The sequence below is a fragment of the Capra hircus genome, chromosome 15 (genome assembly GCF_001704415.2).
Source record: "Capra hircus breed San Clemente chromosome 15, ASM170441v1, whole genome shotgun sequence".
NCBI lineage: Eukaryota > Metazoa > Chordata > Mammalia > Artiodactyla > Bovidae > Capra > Capra hircus.
This window is the reverse complement of record NC_030822.1, coordinates 75,005,552-75,032,888: the sequence shown is the minus strand read 5'-3', so window position 1 is coordinate 75,032,888 and position 27,337 is coordinate 75,005,552. Positions and strand designations below refer to the sequence as shown.

Sequence of the window (27,337 nt, the reverse complement as noted above, 5' to 3'; positions counted from 1 at the left end):
GTTAAAACCTGCAAAGTGCTTGACTTTCTAAAAAGAGAAATTCTTGGAATCCATTAACAAATAAATGTGTCTTCATTTGTGTTATAGTCGGTCTAAAGATGATGGGACAACATCTAATACGTTTGAGGACTGCATTAGATGAATGGCAGGTCATCTGACACACTAAAATGCTCTTAATGTAATTTGTTCACAATCTTTCTATTTTATTACAGCCGGGGCTCCGACAATAGACTGCCCCACCGGCGGCAGACAGTCCTCCGTGAGAAGGGGAGACGGTTAGCTAACCGAGGACCAGCGTATATGTTTAATGACCACTCAACAAGCCTATCTATTGAGGAGGAACGCTTTTTAGATGCAGCTGAGTATGGCAACATCCCAGTGGTAAGGAAGATGTTGGAAGAATGCCTCTCACTCAATGTCAACTGTGTGGATTACATGGGCCAGAACGCGCTGCAGCTGGCAGTGGCTAATGAGCATCTGGAAATTACAGAACTTCTTCTCAAGAAAGAAAATCTCTCTCGCGTTGGGGATGCCTTGCTTCTAGCTATTAGTAAAGGTTATGTTCGGATTGTGGAAGCCATTCTCAGTCACCCAGCTTTTGCTGAAGGCAAGCGGTTAGCAACCAGCCCCAGTCAGTCTGAACTCCAGCAAGATGATTTTTATGCGTATGATGAAGACGGGACACGGTTCTCCCATGACGTGACCCCCATCATTCTGGCTGCCCACTGCCAGGAATATGAAATTGTGCACACCCTCTTGCGGAAGGGCGCTCGGATCGAACGGCCTCATGACTATTTCTGCAAGTGCAGTGAATGCAACCAGAAACAAAAGCATGACTCCTTCAGCCACTCCAGATCTAGAATTAATGCCTACAAAGGCCTGGCAAGCCCAGCGTACCTGTCATTGTCTAGCGAAGACCCAGTCATGACAGCTTTAGAGCTTAGCAATGAGCTGGCAGTGCTGGCCAACATAGAGAAGGAGTTCAAGGTAGGTTTTTAACAAGTTGGAGTCAAGGTGAATTTATAAGCTTCCACTATGTACTCACACTCTGTTAGGTATCATAGATAGTAGGCAATTTTATATATTTGATTCAACAAGTTCTTTATTATTACTACCATTTGGAGATGATCTACTATAAACTAGACATTTTGTATTTATTATGTCTGATACCTGTTACACCCTTGGGAGGATCTTAGTTCCTTTTCAGATGCAGAAATAGAGGTATAGAAAGGTTAAGTAAGGCCCAAGATCCACAGCTGGTGAAATGACAGAGCTGGGATCAGAACTCAGGGATGCAGACCTTAAAACCCAGGTCTATCTCCTGTGAAACTCTGTTTCTATATTCAGATCATGGTGATAGCTACTGTTGAGGTCAGAAAGATGAATAAGATAAAGGAAGTCATAGTTTGACTTGAGAGACAGATGCATGCATGTATACATTTGTTATAAAGAGAAATGAAACTACTAGATATGGCTTTAAGCAGTGTGCTGTAGCAGTTCAGAGAAAGCAGTATTTAATTCAGATTAGATGTCAGAGAAGTTACTAGAAAAATGGTATTTCAGCTGCATATGGCAGAATAAGTAGCATATTTGAAGGCAGAGAATGAAGGAGGAAGATATTTTAGGCCAAGGTAACAGCCAAAACTAAAGCTGGTAGACATGGGAGAAGTAGTCAAATATAATTGCTTTACGATGTTGTATTTGTGTCTGCTGTACAACAAAGTGAATCGGCCAAATATATACGTATGCCCCCTCCCTTCTGAATCCCCCTCTGTCCCCTTGGTCGCAGCCCTCCAGATCATCACAGAGCGCTGAGATGAGCTCGCTGTGCTTTGATGCGATCCCACTAGCTGCCTGTTTTATATCTGACATGTGCACAAGGTAGTGCGCGTATGTCAGCGCTGCCGTCTCCACTCATCGCACTCTTCCCCTCCCGCCCCGAGTCCGCATGCCTTTCTCTATGTCTGTGTCTCTGCTCCTGCCTCAAGGGAACTTGGAGCAATCTCTAAGTAAGAGGTAAGCGGGGAGACACGCTGTCAGGCCTTGCCATTCTCTGCATGGTTTGCGCTTCATTTGGAGAGGGTGAAAGTTCCGGTTCCTAGTCCGAGGTCACACACTCGTACACACACACCTTTAAATTTCCTCCACAGGTTATCTGACCTTTCTTACAGTGCTCATCATGTTCTGCTGTATGTTACTATTTAGGGTGGGCTTTTCCTCTTTACTCAGCTCTATACTGCTTGGAATCAGGTCTGATTCATCAAATACAGTATTATACAAAGATAAATGTTGGTTTCATTTTCTCTATTCTTTACGCTGTGAGAAAGCATGTCTCTCTATTCTGTACCTTGGGGTCTCTCCTGTGCAGTTTCTTGGTGCCTCTGTCACTGAAGGAACATTGCAAACCCCAGCCTAGCATGTGTCTCTCCCCAGGTCCTATCTGCAGGTGAGGAGGGCAGGTCACTGATGACTGAAGCCTTCCGATGGTCCCCAGCATGGAGGATGCTGCTTTTCCTCTAGCTCCCTGGCAGCTGAGGATGCAGGACAAGCAGATGATCTCTTCCAACAATGTCTCATTCTTTCCTACTTCTCACTTTGCTCCCAGGACTCAAGGAGGCAGGGAACTATGCTATCTTGGAAATCTGATTAATATGATCTTAAAATTTATATTTAATTTATGAAACTTTACTGCTTAGGTTTCAACATTTGTTTCTGTAATTGCATCTTTGTTTACAAGATACTCTAAACCATTCTTCATTCATTCATTCACTTGCTTCCATCTTCTGAGCCCATGGTTGTAGCAAATATTGTACTGGGGAGAGTCAAGAATGAGGGTGGAGATATCACACAGCACCAAGACAGTTCAGTCAGCAACCCTGCCCTCAATTAACTTGCAATTTAATAGGAGAGCAAAGGCCTGTGTGAAATAACTATAATATAAGACATGACCTTGTGGAATGATGGGTGGGCTGGTGGGCCAAAGGTGAAAGAATCATATCTAATCAGAATGCGAATTTTTCATTGTCCCTAAATGCATTGCATAATGTGAAGGCCGCTTTAGGTTTATGATAAATTAGGGATCTGGATATCCCTTTGCTTGTTCATCGCACACTGTTTCTGCCCACCAAGGTGCGAGGTAAATGGATCAGGCACTTTCCCTCCAGCCCTGCTTTCTCTGTGTAGGTCCACACCTTTAGCCTCTAATCAGGCTCACCCTTTGCTTAATGCCCTGCCTCCGTGAAGGGTTAATGGCAAAGAAAAGGTAACTCTCTGAAAACACAAATCTCTTTAATAATATGTTATTCCTAATATCTTTAAAAAAATCATCCTCAAGTATTCAAGTATACTGTTAAAAAAGGGTAGCAGTTTTAAAAATGTTTTTAAAAGTATGTCCTAGAACTTGACAAATTCAACAACTTTTCTAATTAGAAATTTGACTCCCCAAATCCTTGCATTACACAAGGAGAAAGGCCAGTTCTTGGCTGTTTTTAAAAGCTGTTGGCAAATACAAAACGAGAAAGCATAATGTTTTCTTTCTCACCAGATGGGATGCTCTAGAACAATTATTTTATTCTCCCAGACTCTGTTGGCCTATAGAGGCAAGAACAGCCTTATGTGAGAATGTGCTGCCACGACTCTCACGAGAAAGCATAATGTTTTCTTTCTCACCAGACGGGATGCTCTAGAACAATTAATTTATTCTTCCAGACTCTGTTGGCCTATGGAGGCAAGAACAGCCTCATGTGAGAATGCGCTGCCATGACTCTCGCGTGTAAACTCAGGGAAAGCATATTGTGCTACCATGCACACTGGTGTGATGGTGCTAAACTTGCTCCAGCAGCCCAGCCTCAGCTTACAACAGGATGGGACCCAAAAGGGCTTGGTGTCTCTGGTGAGCTTTGCTAAATCTGCTGCTTTATCCTTCAAGAATAACTTCTCTTTTCTTATTTTAAAAGAATATAGTTGACCCTTGAACAACACAAATTTGAAGTATATGGGTTCACTTACATGTGGCTTATTTCCACTAAATATGCACAACACTACCACACAAGCCTGGGCTGGTTGAATCCGTGGGTGTGGAACAGTGGACGCCAAGGGCCTTCTGGAGAGTTATGTCTGGAGATTTCACTCAATAGAGTACTGGTTCTCCTTCCCTCTACTTTGTTCAAGGGTCACCTTACATGATCATGTTAAAAAATAGTAATGTAAACATGAAGAAAAATTTTAAAATCATTTCTAATTTTGATACTGCAACAAGCCAGCATGTATCCTTCCAGAAATAAACACTGATACTGCAACATGCCAACATGTATCTTTCCAGTCTTCTTTTTAGTAGTCAAGCCCCGTAGAGTCTCAGGGAACAAAGACTGCTGGATCTGAGATACCTCACAGGGACCTGAAATATTGTACTGGCAACAGGCAATCCTCTCTGCTCGTGGTCTTCAAATTCTTTTGCTTCCTTTTTACCAGGAAAACATTTGAAAAATGCTGTCCTCATGAGTACACTTTAAAGTTGTCATCTAAATTTATTTACTTTTAAGTTTAAATAATTTAAAAAGGTATAATTTCTGCATGGCCTAAGTATTAAAATTGAAAAATAGATATCTTAAATGGCTGCTTCAGATGTATCTAGGGGCCTTTAAGTGCTATGATTTTATACATACCATCACCTATTTTAAAAATAAACAACCTCCTCTTTAATATTTGTTAACAGTTACATCTTTCCTTTTCTCCTTAAACTTGTATTCTAGTTCATTTTCCTCCACAAATGTGATTTCTAATGTAGTAGCTTTTTATTGTAAAGGCCTTTATAGATCACTTATTTTATATATATATATATAAAATATGTATTTTTAATATATGATATATATTGCATAACACATATGTAACATGTGTGTTTATAAGAAAGTTTAGAATTTGTTTTACTTTCTGTTATCATCTGGCTCTAGGTATTTAAAATATTCTGGAAATACTTACCATTATATTTATTAGCAGTATATTTGATCAAAACTATGTAAATTGAACATAATTGTTCAAAATAACATACACAAATTCTGAAAAATAAATTTTAAATATATGACACATTTCCTATTGGAAATGAATTTTAAAGGAACAAGTCATATCCATGCTTTTGTTATGTATTTAATGAAAGAAATACTTACAACCTGTTAAAATAACTTGATTTGTCAGCCAGCATATTGTTTTAGTTTTTGTTAATGGAATGTGTAAATTATAAATGATTTTATCAAATAGAATTAAAAGATAGTACTGTATATTTGGGATAAATATTTCTTGATATGATTTGATAACTGTCTTACTAAATTACCCACACTGATCTGAAACAAATCACATAAAAGTTTTATCCTTGTGCTTTAGCCAGTAGCCTGTGAAAATTTTTGAGTCCTGGAAACCATTCCAAGTCACAGTAAAAAGACTCATCCTGACTAAACTTTTCTGCCTTGCACAATTATGATGTCTTTCTTTTAAGATAATGATACATCTAAAAGATGAGTACTAAGAATGGTTTTAAATAAGGGTAAAATAAACTTGTTTACAAAACAGAAGCAGAGCCACAGGTGTAGAAAATAAGCTTATGGTTATCAGGGTGAAGAGGATAAATTGGGAAACTGGGATTGGCATATACACTCTACTATATATAAAATAGGTGACTAATAAGCACCTACTGTATAGCACAGGGAACTCTACTCAGTACTCTGCAATGGTCTATATGGGAAAAGAGTCTAAAACACATAGGTTTATGTATATGTATGATTGATTGCCTTTGCTGTACACATGAAACTAACATTGTAAATTAACTATATTCCAATAAATTTTTAAATGAATAATTTGAAATAATCACTTAATTTAAATAACATGAAGTAGTGAATTTTGTATTCAGTATTCCCTACTAAAAAGCCTCTTGATGAAAGTGAAAGAGGAGAGTGAAAAAGTTGCCTTAAAGCTCAACATTCTGAAAACTAAGATAATGGCATCTGGTCCCATCACTTCATGGGAAATAGATGGGGAAACAGGGGAAACAGTGTCAGACTTTATTTTTGGGGCTCCAAAATCACTGCAGATGGTGACTGCAGCCATGAAATTAAAAGACGTTTACTCCTTGGAAGGAAAATTATGACCAACCTAGATAGCATATTCAAAAGCAGAGACATTACTTTGCCAACAAAGGTCGTCTTGTCAAGACTATGGTTTTTCCAGTAGTCATGTATGGATGTAAGAGTTGGACTGTGAAGAAAGCTGAGTGCCAAAGAATTGATGCTTTTGAACTGTGGTGTTGGAGAAGACTCTTGAGAGTCCCTTGGACTGCAAGGAGATCCAATCAGTCCATTCTGAAGGAGATCAACCCTGGGATTTCTTTGGAAGGAATGATGCTAAAGCTGAAACTCCAGTACTTTGGCCACTTCATGCAAAGAGTTGACTCATTGGAAAGGACTCTGATGCTGGAAGGTATTGGGGGCAGGAGAAGAAGGGGACGACAGAGGATGAGATGGCTGGATGGCATCACGGACTCGATGGACGTGAGTCTGAGTGAACTCCGGGAGTTGGTGATGAACAGGGAAGCCTGGGGTGCTGCGATTCATGGGGTCGCAAAGAGTCAGACACGACTGAGCGACTGAACTGAACTGATTCCCTACTTATATCTTCTTAATGCCCTCTCATTTAAGAAGTATGCATTCTTTGACAGCTGTTGAAGAATGAAGAGGCAAAGTACATTAAAATTCTCTAAATTCAGAACATCCCAACATGAACTGGCATGATGTATTCCTATCATTTAGTTTCATCTTCATTGGAAATGTGTATTAAGGAAAGGAAATACAGGAAACCCCTTAGGGTCTGTGGTACCTGAATTAATTATTAAAGGGGACTTTCCATTGTTTGCTGCAGGGGTGAGTGAGAGTGGAGAATTTTTTGTAAAGGGAAAAATGATCTGTTCTCAAGAAAATTAGTTACAGGAAAGTTGAGGATCTAGAAATTTTCTCTTAAAACTATCAGTGTTCTGTGGCCCTTGAAAAGTCTTCATATTTCTCTGTTTGAAGGCAATTAATCTATTTTATGAGAGTTAGAGATGAGAACGATCACAAAGACTGTAAACTCCAATATACAGTTTCTCTAAGCTCCTCCTAAATTCTCCTTTTCCGTATTAATCCAGAGTCATTTAACAAAAGAGGACAGAGGAGGTGCAACTGAGTTCCTCTGGCAACTGTACTCTGGCACTTTGACCCTTCTAGACAGAATGAATTGCACTCATTACCAGTATCATCAGGTCTGAAGATGGATCGATGCAGAGGTGACAGCCAGAACACAGCAGAGAAATCTTAACAGTTAGATGGAACCTCAGAATAGAAGAAAGGCAACAGACCTGAGAGATTACAGGTCTTCGCAGTGAATGGGGGAGAAGCCAGATTTAAAGTTTCACCCATTCACGTTCAATCTTTATATACTGAGTTTTTATCAATAACTCTTTACTTTGGTAGAAAGAGACCTCAGCCACCTTAAGTTAAACTTGGGCTTAACCTAATTTTGGCAATATATACTCAGAATTTTGACTGTTTTTGATATTGGGAAAGGAGAGTATAACACCTCCCTTCTCTCCTTGACTCAAGATTAAGAATCATCATAAAGACAGAAGAATCAGTACCAGTTTATTAGCAAAGCATTCTTCAAAATTTTGAACTTCCTTTTACTATCTCAGAATTTACCTATGACCTATGTCTCTGAACACTTTTTAAGCCTATTTGCATTTTAGATTGTGGTAACGTTTCCTTTAATTACCCTAAAATCACCTTCTCCATGTCAGGGATTTCCCTCTACCCTGTCGTTCTGGAAAAATAGATTCTCTAAAGCTTCACCAAATCCTGCCTGTCTTCCTGGGGCCATGTATCTAAACAGGTACCTGGCTGTCCAGACGCCTCTGCCATTGACTTAGACAAAAGGGAAGACACTACTGTGCTTGTTTTTAAATGGTTGCTATGCTCTGGCATTCAAAATGTTCAAAGATGCCTAGCATTGTTTGAAAAAGAAATAACCTTCTAATCAACAGACCAAGTTGAAAAGCAGTTTTTGTTAGCAGAAAGGCAGTGTGATTGTCATCATACCTTAGTAGGGTGACACAGGTGTTGCTTGCATGCAAAATAGCCTACAGAGGCACAGGACAATGGTCCAGGCCAAAGGGAAAGGAGGAAATGGACCATTGTCGAACTTAATGAATTATTCTAAGTGGTTTCTAAAATCACTGCAGATGGTGATTGCAGACATGAAATTAAAAGACGCTTACTCCTTGGAAGAAAAGTTATGACCAACCTAGATAGCATATTCAAAAGCAGAGACATTACTTTTCCAAAAAAGATCTGTCTAGTCAAGGCTATGGTTTTTCCAGTGGTCATGTATGGATGTGAGAATTGGACTGTGAAGAAAGCTGAGCACCGAATAGATGCTTTTGTATTGTGGTGTTGGAGAAGACTCTTGAAAGTCCCTTGGACTGCAAGGAGATCCAACCAGTCCCTTCTGAAGGAGATCAGTCCTGGATGTTCTTTAGAAGGAATGATACTAAAGCTGAAACTCCAGTACTTTGGCCACCTCATGCAAAGAGTTGACTCATTGGAAAAGACTCTGATGCTGGGAGGGATTGAGGACAGAAGGAAAAGGGGACGACCAAGGATGAGATGCTGGGTGGCATCACCGACTCAATGGATGTGAGTTTGAGTGAACTCCGGGAGTTGGTGATGGACAGGGAAGCCTGGCGTGCTGCAATTCATGGGGTCGCAAAGAGTCGGACACGATTGAGCAACTGAACTGAACTGAACTTACAATCTAACTTTATGATACAACAGCTTTTAAGTTCTCCATATGGTAAAGAATCTGGCTGCAAGTGGGAGACCTGGGTTCAATCCCTGGGTTGGGAAGATCCCTTGGAGAAGGGAAAGACTACCCACTCAAGTATTCTGGCCTGAATAATTCCATGAACTGTATAGTCCATGGGGTCTCAAAAAGTCAGTCATGACTGAGCAACTTTCACTAGGTTCATCATAACTTTTCTTCCAAGGAGCAAGCATCTTTTAATTTCATGGCTTCAGTCACTGTCTGCAGTGATTTTGGAGCCCAAGAAAATTAAGTCTGTCACTGTTTCCATTTTTTCCTCATCTGTTTGCCAAGAAGTGATGGTACTGGATGCCATGATCTTTGTTTTTTGAATATTGAGTTTTAAGCCAGCTTTTTCACTCTCCTCTGTCACCTTCATCAGGAGGCTCTTTAGTTCCTCTTCACTTTCTGCCATTAGGTTACTGTCATCTGCATATCTGAAGTTATTGATGTTTCTCCCAACAATCTTAATTCCAGCTTGTGCTTCATCCAGCCTGGCATTTCACATGATGTACTCTGCATATAAGTTATATAAGCAGGGTGACAATATACAACCTTGACATATTCTTTTCTCAATTTTGAACTGGTCCACTGTTCCATGTCCAGTTCTAACTGTGGTTTCTTGACCTTCATACAGGTTTCTCAGGAGACAGGTAAGGGGGTCTGGTATTCCCATCTCTTTCCAAATTTTCCACAGTTTCTTATGATCTACAGTCTGCTCAAGAGAGTCAGATACATGAACAAATGCTGTAAAGTGTATGAGTCTGTTCTTGTCTTTGACTTTCCAATCAGTTTAAATAGACGGGTAGAGAAAAATCTATTCTGGCAAAATTTTAGATCCAGTCAATAGTTAGGAAGGGAAGTTAAGTGCAGCGGTTTGTAACTTGAGAGCCCTCAGCCCCTGAAGTGTCTGTTTACCTTCATGGCTGCTCTTTAAGCTTCATGGCTTCAGCTGAACCTGAGAATTTCTATACTGAAGGAAGAATAAAAACTGAAATCAAACACTGTATTAAGTTAAACAAGGAGCTGCTGCTGTGGCAACAATCAGCATAAAAATGAGGAGCATCTGACATATCTAGGAAAATGCCTGTCTTCAATTCTTGTCTGAAATTGTATCTCACCTCCTGTTACCTTTTCTTTAGAGCAGTATCAGATTACCTTCTATGTCCCTCACAGCCGTGAGGACTAGGTGCTATATAAGTGCTTGTTACTTTTCTGTACACCAGCTGTGACAGGGCTCAGGGATCATTGTGCCATTTAGTGACAATTATTCTGAAGAGCAGGAAAGCCTTAGAGTTGCTTGTGGTTCCAAGAGCATGGCTGGTTAATTCAGTCACAAGCTGGATAATGAGAGTCTATGCTTTCTTTATTCTACAAGAACACAATCTCATTTTAAAAATTCCGTCTGAGATAGAATGTGGTATCTATCAGAGCACTGGTTGCTGAATATTTGTAGAATATTTGTTGAAATAACGAATGAATGAAAAATTGTTTTATTTTTAGTACATTCAAGTGATACTCAATGTTGATGAAAATAATCAATAAAAAATCTATAATAGGCTTAGAAAAGAGTTTTATTTGAGCCAAACTGAAGCCCGGAAGACAGCCTCTCATAATTCTGAGGAACTGATCTGGAAGAGCATGGTTTTTAGCACAGTTTTATATCTTGTCAGAATAAAGAACATTAAGCAAGTCAGGGATACATTCCTTCAAGGTTTCAAAACACAGGTCAGGATGTACACAGTCAGTCTGGCCTTGGCACCTGGGAAAGGAATCTTATCAAAAAGGAGGACCAGTATTGGCTTCCCAGGAAGGGAGGCATTTAATTTTTATTTTTAACATGGACATTCCTTACTTCTGGTCAATGTGCCCTTTTCTTAATAATTAGAGCAGATGTACAATGTATGTTTTGACAGGCCACAAACAGGCTATTTTTAGTTAGCTTAAATTTAAGTTAATTCATGTATAAGCCAGAATGACTTAACCATGCCTTAGTATGTGAAAATATCTTTTATCACTAGGAATTTCATCATGGTTTTATATTTTTTAGTGCAATTTTGTGTCAAGGTACTGAGATGACTTGGGTATTTATGAAATGATGAAAACAACAACAATAATAATTACCATTGATTCAACCCATCTTTGAGCTAAGAAGTTAGCATTTGTTATCTTGTATAACCTTCACAGCAACCCTAGGAAGAATCTTATATTATCCCCACTTTACAAATAAGAATTTTGAGGCTGTAAGAGCTTAAGTAATTTTCCCAACTCATGCACCTAGTAGGTGACTGTACTTAACTTGAAATCCAGGTCTGTCCTTATCCAAAACTCACTTAATTAGTGTTGATTCATGAGAATTAGACATGCATTTTCCTCATCCTTTTAATTTCTATAAAGCAGCCTTTTCTTTATATGGAATTATGCATTAAAATTACACACCGTATCTTCTACTATATAAAAATCCAACTAAAATTACCCTTTGAAAGGATAATTGTATCAAGGTCTTTTTATGTTTTATAATCTTCATGTTCTATTAACCCACTATCAGTCATCTACTTAAAAGTCAAAGGTTAATAGGCAAGCACCCACTTTTAATTTATTAATGTATGGTGTGAATGTACAAGGCAAAGGCAGAATCAAATCAACAGCCAGCTTCATTTTTTCTTTCAAAAAACTGAAATCACAGTGTTAAGTCTGGCTCATGAACTACTGCCAATATCTCACTTTAAGTGAGTTTACATTTCAGTGTGAGAGAACATAAATATGAAAACATTTGTAACTGATTCCCAAGGTGAAAAAAAGCATACATTTCTAAAAGCAGTCTTATTCTTTTTTAAAAAAATGGTTTTTGTTTTGTTTTTGCTTGGAATATATCTTGTAAATTAGCAATGAGTTGGAAATAATTTTTAAGATATTTAACAGCAAAGAACACCTGTACTGTATCAATTCATGTGGTTTCTACTAAAAGTATTACCCCATATTTGAAGGGTCATACCTTCCTTTGAAATATCTCATTTCACATGAGCCTTATTGGAATTCTAGAGAGTAGTGGTTTTGAGTCTTACATTTTTGTCTCCATAAGGACTAAGGATACATCTAGAATTGAGTGCTGCAGACAAGAGAGGCCAGGTATATTAAATTTTGTCATCACTCCATGGGTTCTTACTAATGTCAAGAAACAGCTTGTTTTCAGGTCTTGCCTTTGATGATATAATACAATAATTATGTTTTATCAAGTGCTTGATATGTACTTCCTTATATATAAAGAAAGTTTCTTTATATATATTCTTTTCTTCACATATATTCTTTATATATATATAAAGAAATGTGTGATTTCTTTAGGACAACTAATCTCACTAAGCCTTGTTATTTTTTTAATCTGTTAAATGAGAATAATAATGGCACCTACCTCATAGATTGATTTTAAGTTACGTTAGAGCACATGGCTAAAAATTGGAAGAGCTGGGATTTGATCACAAGTATATCTAACTTTGGGCTTCCCAGGTGGTGCTAGTGGTTAAAGAACCTGCTTGCCAATATAGGAGATATAAGAGACGTGGGTTTGATCCCTGGGTCAGGAAGATCCCATGGTGGAGGGCATGGCAACCCACTTCAGTATTCCTGCCTGGAGAATCCCATGTACAGAGGAGCTTGGTGGGCTACAGTCCATAGTGTCACAAAGAGTCGGACATGACTGAAGCAACTTAGCATGCATGTCGCACGCATGTAAACTTAAAAGCCCAAGCTCCTAACCACTATAACTTGGAATAGTGGGCATGGACAACATATGTACTTCCACACCTCAAAGGTCTTCCCCATGACCTTAACTGACTATTTCACAAAAGGGAAAGAGCTGTTTCCTCATGACCTTGTTTATACTGTCTGACCAGATACCTATTGAAAATAGTTTGAGTCATTCTCAGTTGAGACATAGTTTATGAACTTCCTTTTATAGGATCTGTTTGAACCTACAGTTAGCAAAGTGAAACTAACAGGGGGGAGCCCAAGTAGGTCCTTTGCATACACTCAGGATGAAACTGTTTTCCATATAGACTCCCCACAATGTTACCTTACTGACTCATATCTAAAGCCTCTCATATTTCTCCAATATCTTCTTCTCTTGATCCCTGCAAGGAGTCTTTTTATCCTATAACACTGGTGACTTCAAAATGGAGGGGACAACTAATTCTGAATCTGCAAAACTGATTTAAGAGTAAACTCTGCCGGGGAGGCTGTGACCTTAGTTTTTTGATGTGCAAAATGGAAATCATATTTACCTGGCTTACCTTGCAGCTCTTCATAGATTAAAACAGAAAAGCATTCTACAAAGAGACAAAGTGACAAAACTCTTACAGGCAAAGTGCAGCCAAACAGGGTTAAATTTAAAGCCTCATTTTGGTGTCTAGTGGCTGCAGTTTTGGATGTAACCTAAGTGATTAAGGTGACTGTGAAGACTAACTGAGATTCTATGATCCACTTACAATGAAACAAATTCTAGCTAATAGATTTTCTTTATTAACATTGGGTTATGAATGGCCTTATTTCCATGTAAGAGAATACAGAGGAAGGAAATTTTAGAAAGACCTGAATGAAGATATATATAAATGGTGTATGTGAATTCAAAATGACTATTTGATGTTTAAACATGATCTGTAGTCTCCAAATCTTCTCAACATGCTATTAGGTCCTCAGCAGTAATTTATAATGAAAGCATTTTCATTAAACTTCCTTTTATCCAAAGAATCTCAGTTTGCAGACTTTATGTTAGATCTTGTCTTTTGATCCCATAAGTTTGATAAGTAAAGTTCCTCAATAACAATTTAGTAAATAGATAAGTGGTATATGTTTGGTTTGCTTGAAATCTTTCCAAATGTTGTGTTTCTCAAGTTTATCAACACAGTATATAAAGTCTTCCAAAGACCTAGCAAATGTATGTATTATGTGCCTAGCTGATGAAGTTATGAACATAGGAGATATGATGTGTGCAAGAAAGTATGATCTGGGAAGAGCTGCTAACTTTTTTATTTCTCCTGAATCAGCAGGTGAGTTTGGTATAGTACAGTACAGTAATTTTTGGCAACTTTCATTGTGTTTTAGACAAATTTCCTTTTGAATATAAGGACAGTCTTTATGGTGCTAATATATTTCAGAGCTCACTCAACAGAATAGCAACTGAAGCATGTTAAAAAGAATAATAAACATAAAAATAGAGCTTTTTTATTCTCTACAGTCAAATCACTGATAAATTCTACAGTGTAACATAGTAAAATGTGATACTTCTACTTTTTTTTTTTTTGCTTTGCTTTATCTTTCCTAGAATGACTACAAAAAACTGTCGATGCAGTGCAAAGATTTTGTTGTTGGACTCCTTGATCTGTGCAGAAATACTGAAGAAGTAGAAGCCATTCTGAATGGGGATGTTGAAATACGCCACAGTGGTGGAGATCACAGTCGTCCTAACCTCAGCCGTTTAAAACTTGCCATTAAATATGACGTAAAAAAAGTAAGATCAGGCACAAAGCCCTTTTTATGTTATTTCAGTTTTTATTGGTGCTAAATCAAGATGAAGGATTGGCATAATTAGGTTAAGCCGGGTTTTTCTAACTAATTGTTCTAGGTAGGATCTCTAGTAAATTCTATGTGCCTGGCAGTGAGATATTTCACCTACACTAAATGCTGGTCTTTAAAAATCTAGATTTGTTTCTGCAATGATTGACATTTTCTTTTACTTAATGAATGATGCAAAAATGGCTTTGTGTGTTCAAAATACAAGGCATTTGTTGTAGGATGGGAACATCGTTATTTAAGACCCATCTCCACTTATTAATTTAGTCCACTTCCGGACCAATGCCTTCGGTTTCTTCTTTAGTGCATTTGAATCTCCTGTGTCTTTATTTGTGGAATATTTTTAGTCTCTGTCTTCAGGAAGGGCCTCCTATTTTTGACTGGTTTCTTAAGCTATATAAGATATGTTTAATTTTTTTCTTTAAAAAAATTGTTTATTGAGATATAACATGTATTCCATAAACAGCACATATCTTAAGTTGTATGTAAACTCATTAATTCTTAAAATTTCACACTCTTTTTTTTAAAAATTTATTTATTTGGAGGCTAATTACTTTACAATATTGTATTGGTTTTGTCATATATTAACATGAATCCACCATGGGTGTACATGTCTTCTCCATCCCATCCCTCTGGGTCATCCCAGTGTACCAGCCCCAAGCACCCTGTATCATGCATTGAACCTGGACTGGTGATCCGTTTCACATGTGATAATACACGTTTCAATGCTATTCTCCAAAACCATCCCACCCTCGCCCTCTCCCACAGAGTCCAAAAGACTTCTATACATCTGTGTCTCTTTTGCGGTCTTGCATATAGGGTCATCATTACCATCTTTCTAAATTTCATATATATGCATTAGTATACTGATTTGGTAATAAGGAGTTCATGATCTGAGCTACAGTCAGCTCCCAGTCGTGTTTTTGTTGACTGTATAGAGCTTCTCCATCTTTGGCTGCAAAGAATATAATCAGTCTGATTTCAGTGTTAACAATCTGGTGATATCCACGTGTAGAGTCTTCTCTTGTGTTGTTGGAAGAGGGTGTTTGCTATGACCAGTGCATTTTCTTTGCAAAACTCTATTAGTCTGCCCTGCTTCATTCCATATTCCAAGGCCAAATTTGCCTGTTACTCCAGGTGTTTCTTGACTTCCTACTTTTGCATTCCAGTCCCCTATAATGAAAAGGACATCTTTTTTGAGTGTTAGTTCTAAAAGATCTTGTAGGTCTTCATAGAACCATTCAACTTCAGCTTCTTCAGCATTACTGGTTGGGGCATAGACTTGGATTACTGTGATATTGAATGGTTTGCCTTGGAAAAGAACAGAGATCATTCTATCATTTTTGAGACTGCATCCAAGTACTGCATTTCGGAATCTTTTGTTGACCATCATGGCTACTCCATTTCTTCTAAGGGATTCCTGCCCACAGTAGTAGATATAATGGTCATCTGAGTTAAATTCACCCATTTCAGTCCATTTTAGTTCGCTGATTCCTAGAATGTCGACGTTGACTCTTGCCATCTCCTGTTTGACCACTTCCAACTTGCCTTGATTCATGGACCTGACATTCCAGGTTCCTATGCAATATTGCTCTTTACAGCATCGGACCTTGCTTCTATCACCAGTCACATCCACAACTGGGTATTGTTTTTGCTGTGGCTCCATCCCTTCATTCTTCTGGAATTATTTTTCTCCACTGATCTCCAGTAGAATATTGGGCACCTACTGACCTGGGGATTTCCTCTTTCAGTATCCTATCATTTTGCCTTTTCATAGTGAAGAGAAACTAAAGAGCCTCTTCTTGATGAAAGTGAAAGTGGAGAGTGAAAAAGTTGGGTTAAAGCTCAACATTCAGATAATGAAGATCATGGCATCTGGTCCCATCACTTCATGGGAAATAGATGGGGAAACAGTGGAAGCAGTGTCAGACTTTATTTTTTTGGGCTCCAAAATCACTGTAGATGGTGACTGCAGCTATGAAATTAAAAGATGCTTACTCCTTGGAAGAAAAGTTATGACCAACCTAGATAGCATATTCAAAAGCAGAGTCATTACTTTGTCCACAAAGGTCCATCTAGTCAAGGCTATGGTATTTCCAGTGGTCATGTATGGATGTGAGAGTTGGAGTGTGAAGAAAGCTGAGCACTGAAGAATTGATGCTTTTGAACTGTGGTGTTGGAGAAGACTCTTGAGAGTCCCTTGGACTGCAAGGAGATCCAACCAGTCCATTCTGAAAGAGATCAGCCCTGGGTGTTCTTTGGAAGGAATGATGCTAAAGCTGAAACTCCAGTACTTTGGCCACCTCATGCAAAGAGTTGACTCATTGGAAAAGACTCTGATGCTGGGAGGGATTGGGGACAAGAGGAGAAGGGGATGACAGAGGATGAGATGGCTGGATGGCATTACTGACTTGATGGACATGAGTTTGAGTGAACTCCAGAAGTTGATGATGGACAGGGAAGCCTGGCATGCTGCGATTCATGGGGTCACAAAGAGTCGGACACAACTGAGCAACTGAACTGAACAGATACTGTATTGGTATTTTTCTTTCTGGCTTATTTCACTCTGTATAATAGGCTATAGTTTCATCCACCTCATTAGAGCTGATTCAAATGTATTCTTTTTAATAGCTGAGTAATATTCCATTGTGTATATGTACCACAGCTTTCTTATCCATTCATCTGCTGATGGACATCCAGGTTGCTTCCATGTCCTGGCTATTATAAACAATGCTGCGATGAACATTGGGGTACACGTGTCTCTTTCAATTCTGGTTTCCTCGGTGTGTATGCCCAGCAGTGGGATTGCTGGGTCATAAGGCAGTTCTATTTCCAGTTTTGTAAGGAATCTCCACACTGTTCTCCATAGTGGCTGTACTAGTTTGCATTCCCACCAACAGTGTAAGAGGGTTCCCTTTTCTCCACACTCTCTCCAGCATTTATTGCTTGTAGACTTTTGGATAGCAGCCATTCTGACTGGCATGAAATGGTACCTCATTGTGGTAGTGATTTGCATTTCTCTGATGAGTGATGTTGAGCATCTTTTCATGTGGTTGTTAGTCATCAGTATGTCTTCTTTGGAGAAATGTCTGTTTAGTTCTTTGGCCCACTTTTTGATTGGGTAGTTTATTTTTCTGGAATTGAGCTGCAGGAGTTGCTTGTATATTTTTGAGATTAATTGTCAGCTGCTTCATTTGCTATTATTTTCTCCCATTCTGAAGGCTGTCTTTTCACCCTGCTTAGTTTCCTTTGTTGTGCAGAAGCTTTTAATTTTTATTAGGTCCCATTTGTTTACTTTTGCTTTTATTTACAGTATTCTGGGAGGTGGGTCATAGAGGATCCTGCTGTAATTTATGTTGGAGTGTGTTTTGCCTATGTTTTTCTCTAGAAGTTTCATAGTTTCTGGTCTTACATGTAGATCTTTAATCCATATTGAGTTTATTTTTGTGTATGGTGTTAGTGTTCTAGTTTCATTCTTTTACAAGTGGTTGACTAGTTTTCCCAGCACCACTTGTTAAAGAGATTGTCTTTACTCCATTGTATATTCTTGCCTCCTTTGTCAAAGATAAGGTGTCCATAGGTGCATAGATTTATCTCTGGGCTTTCTATTTTGTTCTGTTGATCTATTTTTCTGTCTTTGTGCCTGTACCATACTGTCTTGATGACTGTGGCTTTGTAGTAGAGCCTGAAGTCAGGGAGGTTAATTCTTCCAGTTCCATTTTTCTTTCTCAAGATTACTTTGGCTATTCGAGGTTTTTGTTTTTCCATAAAAATTGTGAAATTATTTGTTCTAATTCTCTGAAAAATACGGTTGGTAGCTTGATAGGGATTGCATTGAATCTATAGATTGCTTTGGGTAGTATACTCATTTTCACTATATTGATTCTTCCAATCCAGGAACACGGTATATTTCTCTATCTATTTGTGTCCTCTTTGATTTCTTTCACCAGTGTTTTATAGTTTTCTATATATAAGTGCTTTGTTTCTTTAGGTAGATATATTCCTAAGTATTTTATTCTTTTCGTTGCAATGGTGAATGGAATTGTTTCCTTAATTTCTCTATTTTCTCATTTATAGTGTATAGGAATGTAAGGGATTTCTGTGTGTTGATTTTATATTCTGCAGCTTTACTATATTCATTGATTAGCTCTAGTAATTTTCTGGTGGAATCTTTAGGGTTTTCTATGTAGACGATCATATCATCTGCAAACAGTGAGAGTTTTACTTCTTTTCAATATGGATTCCTTTTATTTCTTTTTCTGCTCTGATTCCTGTGTCCAAAACTTCCAAAACTATGTTGAATAGTAGTGGTGAGAGTGGGAACCCTTGTCTTGTTCCTGACTTTAGGGGAAATGCTTTCAATTTTTCACCACTGAGGGTAATGTTTGCTGTGGGTTTGTCATATATAGGTTTTATTATGTTGAGGTTTGTTCCTTCTATGCCTGCTTTCTGGAGGGTTTTTATCATAAATGGATGTTGAATTTTGTCAAAGGCTTTCTCTGCATCTATTGAGATAATCATATGGTTTTTATTTTTCATTTTGTTAATGTGGTATATTACATTGATTGATTTGCAAATATTGAAGAATCCTTGCATCCCTGGGATAAAGCCCACTTGATCATGATGTTTGATATTTTTAATATATTTTGGATTCTGTTTGCTAGAATTTTGTTAAGGATTTTTGCATCTATGTTCATCAGTGATATTGGCCTGTAGTTTTCTTTTTTTGTGGCATCTTTGTCAGGTTTTGGTATTAGAGTGATGATGGCCCCATAGAATGAGTTTGGAAGTTTACCTTCCTCTGCAATTTTCTGGAAGAGTTTGAGTAGGATAGGTGTTAGCTCTTCTCTAAATTTTTGGTAGAATTGAGCTGTGAAGCTGTATGTTCCTGGGCTTTTGTCTGCTGGAAGATTTCTGATTACAGTTTCAATTTGCATGCTTGTGATGGGTCTGTTAAGATTTTCTATTTCTTCCTGGTTCAGTTTTGGAAAGTTGTATTTTTCTAAGAATTTGTCCATGTCTTCCAAGTTGTCCCTTTTATTGGCATATAGTTGCTGATAGTAGTCTCTTATGATCTTTTGTATTTCTGTGTTGTCTATTGTGATCTCTCCATTTTCATTTCTAATTGTGTTGATTTGATTTTTCTCCCTTTTTATTAAAAAAAACAGTTTATAAAAGTGGATTTTATAATAAAAGTAATACAGACTTATGATTGGCTTTCAAACAGTATAGACATAACCCCTTTCTATCTTCCTATTTCTTAATGGAGAATAGTCAGTATTCTATTTTTCTCCATAGATTCATCTTGGACATCTTCACATATTAGTATGTAAACATCCACTCAACCTTTTCAAAGCCTACATATCATTGTGCTGATTTATATCATTATGTTCATTTAATCCATTTACTGTTTAAGGGTGTCCATTATTTTCTTTAAGTTTCTGTTATTTCAAAACATTTGATAAATTTCCCTCAAAAAAGGTACACATGTCAACAGTGTATAGATGGCCTTATTTCTTCCACTCATGTATCATTAAGCCTTACCATTATACAAAGACAAACACTGTATCTTGATTTAGTTGTCTTTGACTGTTAACCATACTTAGGAAACATTTTAAGTTCGTTTATATAATCTGTCTTTTGTCTAACCTTTTAATATTCTTTAGCAATTGTTATTTTGGATTTTTGCTTTTTGTATATTAAATAATGCTCTCTGTCATATGTAGCATTCATCTATAAAAATTAAATATATGAGAATAAAAATATTCTGAAAAGTAAAAATTCTGAAATTTAATTATATAATATTCTTATTTGAAAGAGCTTATGGCACAGGAATATATCAATGGAATAGAATAGGCAGTCCATAAAAAGAGCATATGCAATGGGAATCTAGTATAAAATGCATTTAGCACTTTAGGTCAGTGCAGAAAAGGTGGTGTACTTTTTTTAAAAAAAGTATTTAGACATACAAATTAGCAAGATCTTTATATCATTCCCTCTAGATGGAAAAAGTGCATAATCATAAAAGTCCTTTTATAAAATATGGATGAAGCTTTTTATAACACTGAATTTTCAAAATTTGTCTATGCTTTGGAAGTCCATTAGTCCTAAAGAAAAGTCTGGTAAATTTGAATCCTTGAGTTTACATAGACTGTATTAGAACCTCCTGCCACATTGCTTGATACCTGTCCCCTACATATTTTACATTTGTTCTTTAATTCTGACAATAATTTTTATGAGAAAGGATAGAACCTAATATTAGAATACAAGAAAAAAGCTTATGCTGAAACCTTCTTTAATCAAGCTGTTAAATGTTTTGTTACCCCCTGCTAGTTTGTAGCCCATCCAAACTGTCAACAGCAGCTCCTGTCCATATGGTATGAGAACCTTTCTGGGCTGCGGCAGCAGACCATGGCGGTCAAGTTCCTCGTGGTCCTCGCCGTTGCGGTGGGACTGCCCTTCCTGGCTCTCGTTTACTGGTTCGCTCCGTGCAGCAAGGTACGTCTGTGAAGCCGGGACCTCTGTCAGCCCCTCAAAGTCTGTCTGGTTTATGTATCAGATTCAGTTAAGCAGGGAAAATTCTATTTCTCAAACAAAAATGTCAGGAAGTCAGAGTTGGGTTCACATTATAAAAATAACATTTGCTATAAGAAATTTTAAAAAAACAATGGAAAGAAAAAATTCACCTGTAATATCACTGTTAGTAATATGTGAAAGAAAACATCAGTTAGATTATTCCTATTTGTCTTCTCTCTAGTCATTTCTATGCATATATTTCTACATTTTTAATGAAGCATGCATTGAGCAGAATTTCGAATAACATCCTAAAAGAACGTTTCCTTTTGTTTTTCCCCCCGCTGGCAAAATTTGAAATGAAAATTTTTGTTTATCATTTATTTTAACTAATAAATCTTAATATAAATAAAGGACAATTGTGTAAATACTCCTCTAATGCTTGTTTCAATGAAGAGGATTTAGTATAGGACAGCACACATTGTAACCTGACAGCAAAAATAGCTTTTATTGTTTGTTTGTTTTTATTTTTAACAGACTCCCTCTGCCCAGACTTTGATGAAATTGGTTTGTTCAAATGAACCTAGCCTTTCAGAACAAGTTTGGAAAATATTGACCTGTCATTCTTTAACAGGCATGGAAATTTGCCTTGCATTGCCAACAATCTTATTCTTCATATTTTGGAAGCCACATTTCTGGAATCTTTTAAGTTTCAACTCTGAGAGTCAAACTTAAATAATTCTGAAGCTATGTAGCTAAAATGTCTATTGGACCATCTATTTATGTGCTATGTAGATATGCCAGTTGAATCACTTGCTGTTCTTAAACCTGGATATGGCTTATTTTCACATGGGTCCAAACATCTTGCCATTGTTTTTTTTATTTATTGCCAACATTTAAAAAAATTATTATTTAGTCACATATTTGATGCTTTAACCTTATAGGAATGTTTCTAAGTGGCTTATAGTAAGAAGCTGGTGCAAAGCCTTTTTCACATAGTGGGAGCTTCATCATTACTTCCAGTGATGAAGATAGGAACTGCTAGAAACTGGGCATTTTCTCCTGAGGGTAAAATCTATCATCATAAATGTTTGCCCCATAAAGGCCAAAAATTGATTCATAAATAAAGGAGGAAAATAAAATGAAAATAGTGATATTTACTAGAATTAGAATTTATTGCATGGATTTTTTTTCTAGGAAGTTAAGCTTTTCCTTTTTTTTCCTTTTTTCATAGGAATGACAGATTTCATTTTGAAAAAACTAATTAATCCTCCTTACTAGAACATAGGCCACATCTATGTATGTGCTCTCTATTCTGCTTCTACACACATTTCTGGGTTCTTCAGAGATTTATACTGAATTATGCTTGTTATTAATCTGTGATCAGTTAAGCTGTAATATATTTTCTAAAGTGAATTATTGCCCCTCTCCATAATGATCTCAAAAACATAATGCCTTTCAGAGGGTTTGGTGTTTGACAGACTATTTTTGGCAGTCCTTAGAGTTTCACATTTCTTAATTTTTGATTAAATCCTAATCAACCTGATTTCCTTCACTATTTCTTCTTCCCTAACTATGTTTCTTTCTGGCATCTGTTTTTCATCCTCATTTAGATCATCAAGGCAGATAATCAAATTAAAAGGATACTATCAATGTATTTTTTTCTCATATCTAAAATCTAATCTACTGACTCTTATTTAGGGTTTGAAGGATGATTATAAAATATATTTTATATTTTCCCTTTATTGATACAGATATAAATATTACAGCTTAGAGAATTGTTTTTTTTTAATAAGAGAAAATTACTCAGGCTATATTGATACTTTAATTCAAAATACTGTTTTAAATACTTAAAAATTCAAAAACATCCATGAAAATTATACAAGATCAAATTGCAGGCCTATGCACCTTGACAGAGTCCCTGTTTCTGTTTAGAGCTTGGTTTTCATTCCTCAAGTCTGCTCTTTAAGAAATTCTTTTTTGTCCTTACTTGTGCTCTGTTTTCCACCATAATCCAAATATGTTTTATGCTCATTATAGTAAAAATAGGTCATGCTGCGATTTCAAATCATTTTGGCTTCAGCTAGAACTAGCTTCAACCTTTTTATTTACTGTTGGTATTTAACAGCTATTTGATCACAAATACATACTTAAAAAGAATATGATGTAAAATTTAAAGTTCTTCCTTTCAGTCATTTTTCAGGTACATCGGTGGTTGTTTTTTTTTTTTTCTTTTGTGTAGCAGAGTTTTATAAAAGTGCAAAGGGACAGAAAAAGCTTCTGACACAGATATCAGAAGGGGGATGGAGAATACCCCCCTCACTAGTGTTAGCAAGGGGGTTATATACTTTTTACATTAGTTATTACAATAAATCAATAGAATGTCTCAAGGTTGTAAAGATCTTACTAGACCCACTCCCACAATTTACATTTTAGGATGACAGGATTAGAACTTAACAATAGAAAGACCCTACCAAACCCACTCCCATAATATATATGTTCTAAGACACCAGGATTAGTCAGAAGGTTTTCAGGAAGCAAAAACTGTCCTCAAGCGTGCTACATTGTTGTTATATAATCCCTAGTACAGAGTTTAAACTGAATTTTTTTTATGTAATCATCAGTTCTGGGCTTAAAAACAACAGCAACAACAACAGTGTTTTATGTGACTAAGACTAAGGAATGTAGAGAAAGAAAAAAAAAAAGCTTGTCCTTTCCTCCTCCTTGAGAATTTCAGACTCCTATGTCTTCCTCAAAAACCCCAGACCCCTCTCTCCTTGGGGACCCTGGACTTTTTATCAATCTGCCTAGGAATTCACTCTCTCATTGCCCCCTTTTCTTTTAGGAGAATTATATTGCCAAGGGAAAGGGGCATTGTTTTCTTTACATAACTACTTCCTGCTGTTGAGGGGCATGGTCCCTAAATCATTGAGGCAACATATTCTACTAAACCTCATATGGAGGGTCTCTGATCCAGGGGCCCCAAGTAATAGTTGGAGGAGGCTGTGGCACTCGTAGGAACTTGAACAGCCTTTTGTAACCTAAAAGCTTTCAGACGGCGAGAAACAAATCCAGTTTCACAGTTACAGATGTAAGTTCAGTTCAGTCGCTCAGTCGTGTCCAACTCTTTGCGACCCCATGAATCGCAGCACACCAGGCCTCCCTGTCCATCACCAACTCCCGGAGTTCACTCAGACTCACGTCCATCGAGTCAGTGATGCCATCCAGTCATCTCATCCTCTGTTGTGCCCTTCTTCTCCTGCCCCCAATCCCACTCAGCATCAGAGTCTTTTCCAATGAGTCAACTCTTTGCATGAGGTGGCCAAAGTACAGATGTAAAGAAAACAGCAAAAACAGAACAATTAGAATTATTATGATTAAGATAGTTTTCCACCATGTGGAGCTGGTTAACGTTTCCTAAAGTGAGGTGACTGCACCTTCAGGAGTATCCATAGCCTGATTCATTTTGTTCACGTGTTTAGTAAAGTGAGTAACATTAGTACTCATATCTGGTATATGTGTACAACACTGGGTATTAATAATAGCACAAGTTCCTCCTTATGTGGCTGCTAGAATATCTAAGGCCAATCTGTTTTGTAAAACCATCTTTCTAACTTGTATTTGTTCAGCTTTAAGGGCTGAAAGTCAGGGCATCAACTCGTAGCATAATATCTGATCTATAGTTCCCAAAAAGGGAATGAATATTGTAGCCAGAAAATCATACCAGTGAAATACAGACCTTGCCCAACAAGCTTTTTTTTTTTCTGGTGTGATTTTTTTTAATTTAATTAATTTATTTTTTATTGAAAGATAATTGCTTTACAGATTTTTGCTGTTTTCTGTCAAACCTCAACATGAATCAGCCATAGGGATACAAATATCCCTTCCCTTTTGAAACTTCATCAGTTTTTCACTTTGGTCAATTATTCTTTACAGTTTTTTTTTAGAAATTTGTTTACATCACAGAATTTATAGATGACAAATTTTAGTATGAGTAACTCATAGTAAACTCAAAGGAGTAACTCTGGTTCCTAAAGTCCACTGAATCTTTCTATAGGGAAATGCAACTCTCAATGATTTGTGATAATAAATGGAAAATATGAATATCCACACATATCACTTTAGTTTCCTGTAAGCCAACTTTTTATGCGTTTTCTTGTTTAATTTTTTCTTTAAGCCACAACCTTTAATAAGCAACAAAAGTGCTTGGTTTGATTCTCCTGTTTGCCCCCTGGATAGAGTGAAGGGGTCAATTGCAGAGGGCCTGGAACCCCGTGAAGAGCGAGAGTGAGCCTGCTCAGGAGGGAGGTGCAGCTTATCGCCCTGGATGGCTGAATACTGGCTTGAGATGTGTTCAGACAGCTGAATGCAAGCTCCATGCCTCTCAGACTTGAGGTCCACTCTAACGTGGGTGGCTCTCTTCTCACTCTGTTTTACGTCCCTGGCCTTTCCTCTTCTCCTCCTCCTGTTTTAGTTTGTGCTTTCTTGAGTTTTTGTTATTTTGTGTTTTGAAGGCTGCCTCTGATTCTCCCCTGAACAAGGCAGGGAATAAATAAATTTTTCACAGATTTCACTACTAATAGTCAATACCCCAATCCCAGTTTTCCACAACAGTCAAATAAATTGAGAACTTTAAAAATGTTCATTTAATATTCATAACTAGATTTTTTTCACCAGAAAGATACTGAACCTTGCAGTAAATGATTAAATAAAGCTCATACACATGATTAAACTTTATATAATACATGATTAAATAGCCAAGTCACAATAAATTGTATATATAACAATGTCAAATTTAAATTGTATATGTCATACACTATGGAAAAGTTGCATTAATGTTCAGTTTTTAACAGTCCATATTTAAAGAAAAACATGGCTAAGGACAATAGGCAAAAGGAAATCAGTCCTATTTTCTCTCCCATTTGTTTTAACTTTATAGGAGAGTTCTATTTAAATGAGATCTTAAAAAGAAACACACAAAAAATACTTTGATTCAAGCTAAGGAACATTTGCTTAGGGAAGTATGCTTTTCAGACACGATTTTTACAGCAACCTTTTACAAATTAATTTTGGATTGGCTCTGCAATATATCTAAATGTATGGATCCATTGACTTAAAACTAGATTGATTTATTAATCTAGATACACACACACACACACACACATATGCACAGCATGACATTCTGCCTGGCCTCAGTTAGAGAGGGAAACAAATATTGTACATTAACGCGTAAAAATGGAATCTGGAAAAAATGGTACTGATGAAGCTATTTGCAGGGCAGGCACAGAGACGCAGACATAGAGAGTGAACCTGTGGACACAGAAGAGCAAGGGCCGGGCAGCACAGACTGGGAGAGCAGCACTGATATGTGTGCACTCCCACAGGTGAAACAGATAGCCCGTAGGAAGCTTCTGATGCAACGAGCTCAGCTCGGCGCTCTGTGGCGATTCGCACAGGTGAACAGATAGCCAGCAGGAAGCTTCTGATGCAACGAGCTCAGCTCGGCGCTCTGGGCACGCTGGGACAGGGAGGCTCAAGAACGGAAAATGAATATGCGTAGACCTGATTCACTTTGTTGTATAGCAGAAACTAACGCAACATGGTTAAGCAATTATACACCAATAAAAATTAAAAAAAAGATTCTAATTAAGAGAGGAGAAGGGACTAAGCTATGTGACTCATTCTAGCTCTAACTTTTATGATTTTGAAAACCATATAGACCGATAACGTTTGTAGGAGCAGAGAATATTGATTGCATTTCTTCCATTATAGCAATTAGCTTTGTTAAAAATCTTAGAACCTTTTTTTTTCCCTAAGAATTTACATGTATATGTACTTCCATTAGAAAATAAGAAATTGTGTTGTAAACCAAATAGAAACATTAACTCTTAAACAAATAGCTGTGCTTAGTTGCTTAGTCATGTCTGACTCTTTGCAACCCCATGGACTGTAGCCCAACAGGATCCTCTGTCCCTGGGGATTCTCCAGGCAGGAATACTGGAGTGGGTAGCCTATCCCTTCTCCAGGGGAACTTTCTAACCCAGGAATTGAACCGAGGTCTCCTGCATTGCAGGCAGATTCTTTACCAGCTGAGCAACCTGAGAAGCCCCAAGTATACCTGAGTTCAAATTCCAGCTCTACCACTTAAGGAGCTAGTTTCTGGACCTTGCTTCCTCTTTTTCTTCATCTGTAAAATGGGCATTTCAGCAGCATATGCCCCTTTGTATTGTTGTAACAGTTACATGTAATTAATAAAGCACTTAAAACAGTACTTAGTACTGGATAAGTGGTGGTGGTATTATTAATTTCTGTATTTTATTAATTTCTATATTTTTCTGTAATAATCAGTTAACTTAAAAAGCTGTTGAAAGCTATGAGCTCT

At 37.3% G+C, this 27,337-nt stretch overlaps 1 protein-coding gene across 1 annotated transcript in view; it reads left to right on the top strand.

Moving 5' to 3' along the window:
• Positions 1-27,337, top strand: part of TRPC6 (transient receptor potential cation channel subfamily C member 6) — a 159,630-nt gene that overhangs the window by 97,520 nt on the left and 34,773 nt on the right. Inside the window, exons 2-4 of the mRNA XM_018059881.1 lie at positions 213-987; positions 14,195-14,380; positions 20,776-20,940. Of these exons, the coding sequence (XP_017915370.1) occupies positions 213-987; positions 14,195-14,380; positions 20,776-20,940 (1,126 nt within the window). The remainder of the gene's footprint in view (positions 1-212; positions 988-14,194; positions 14,381-20,775; positions 20,941-27,337) is intronic.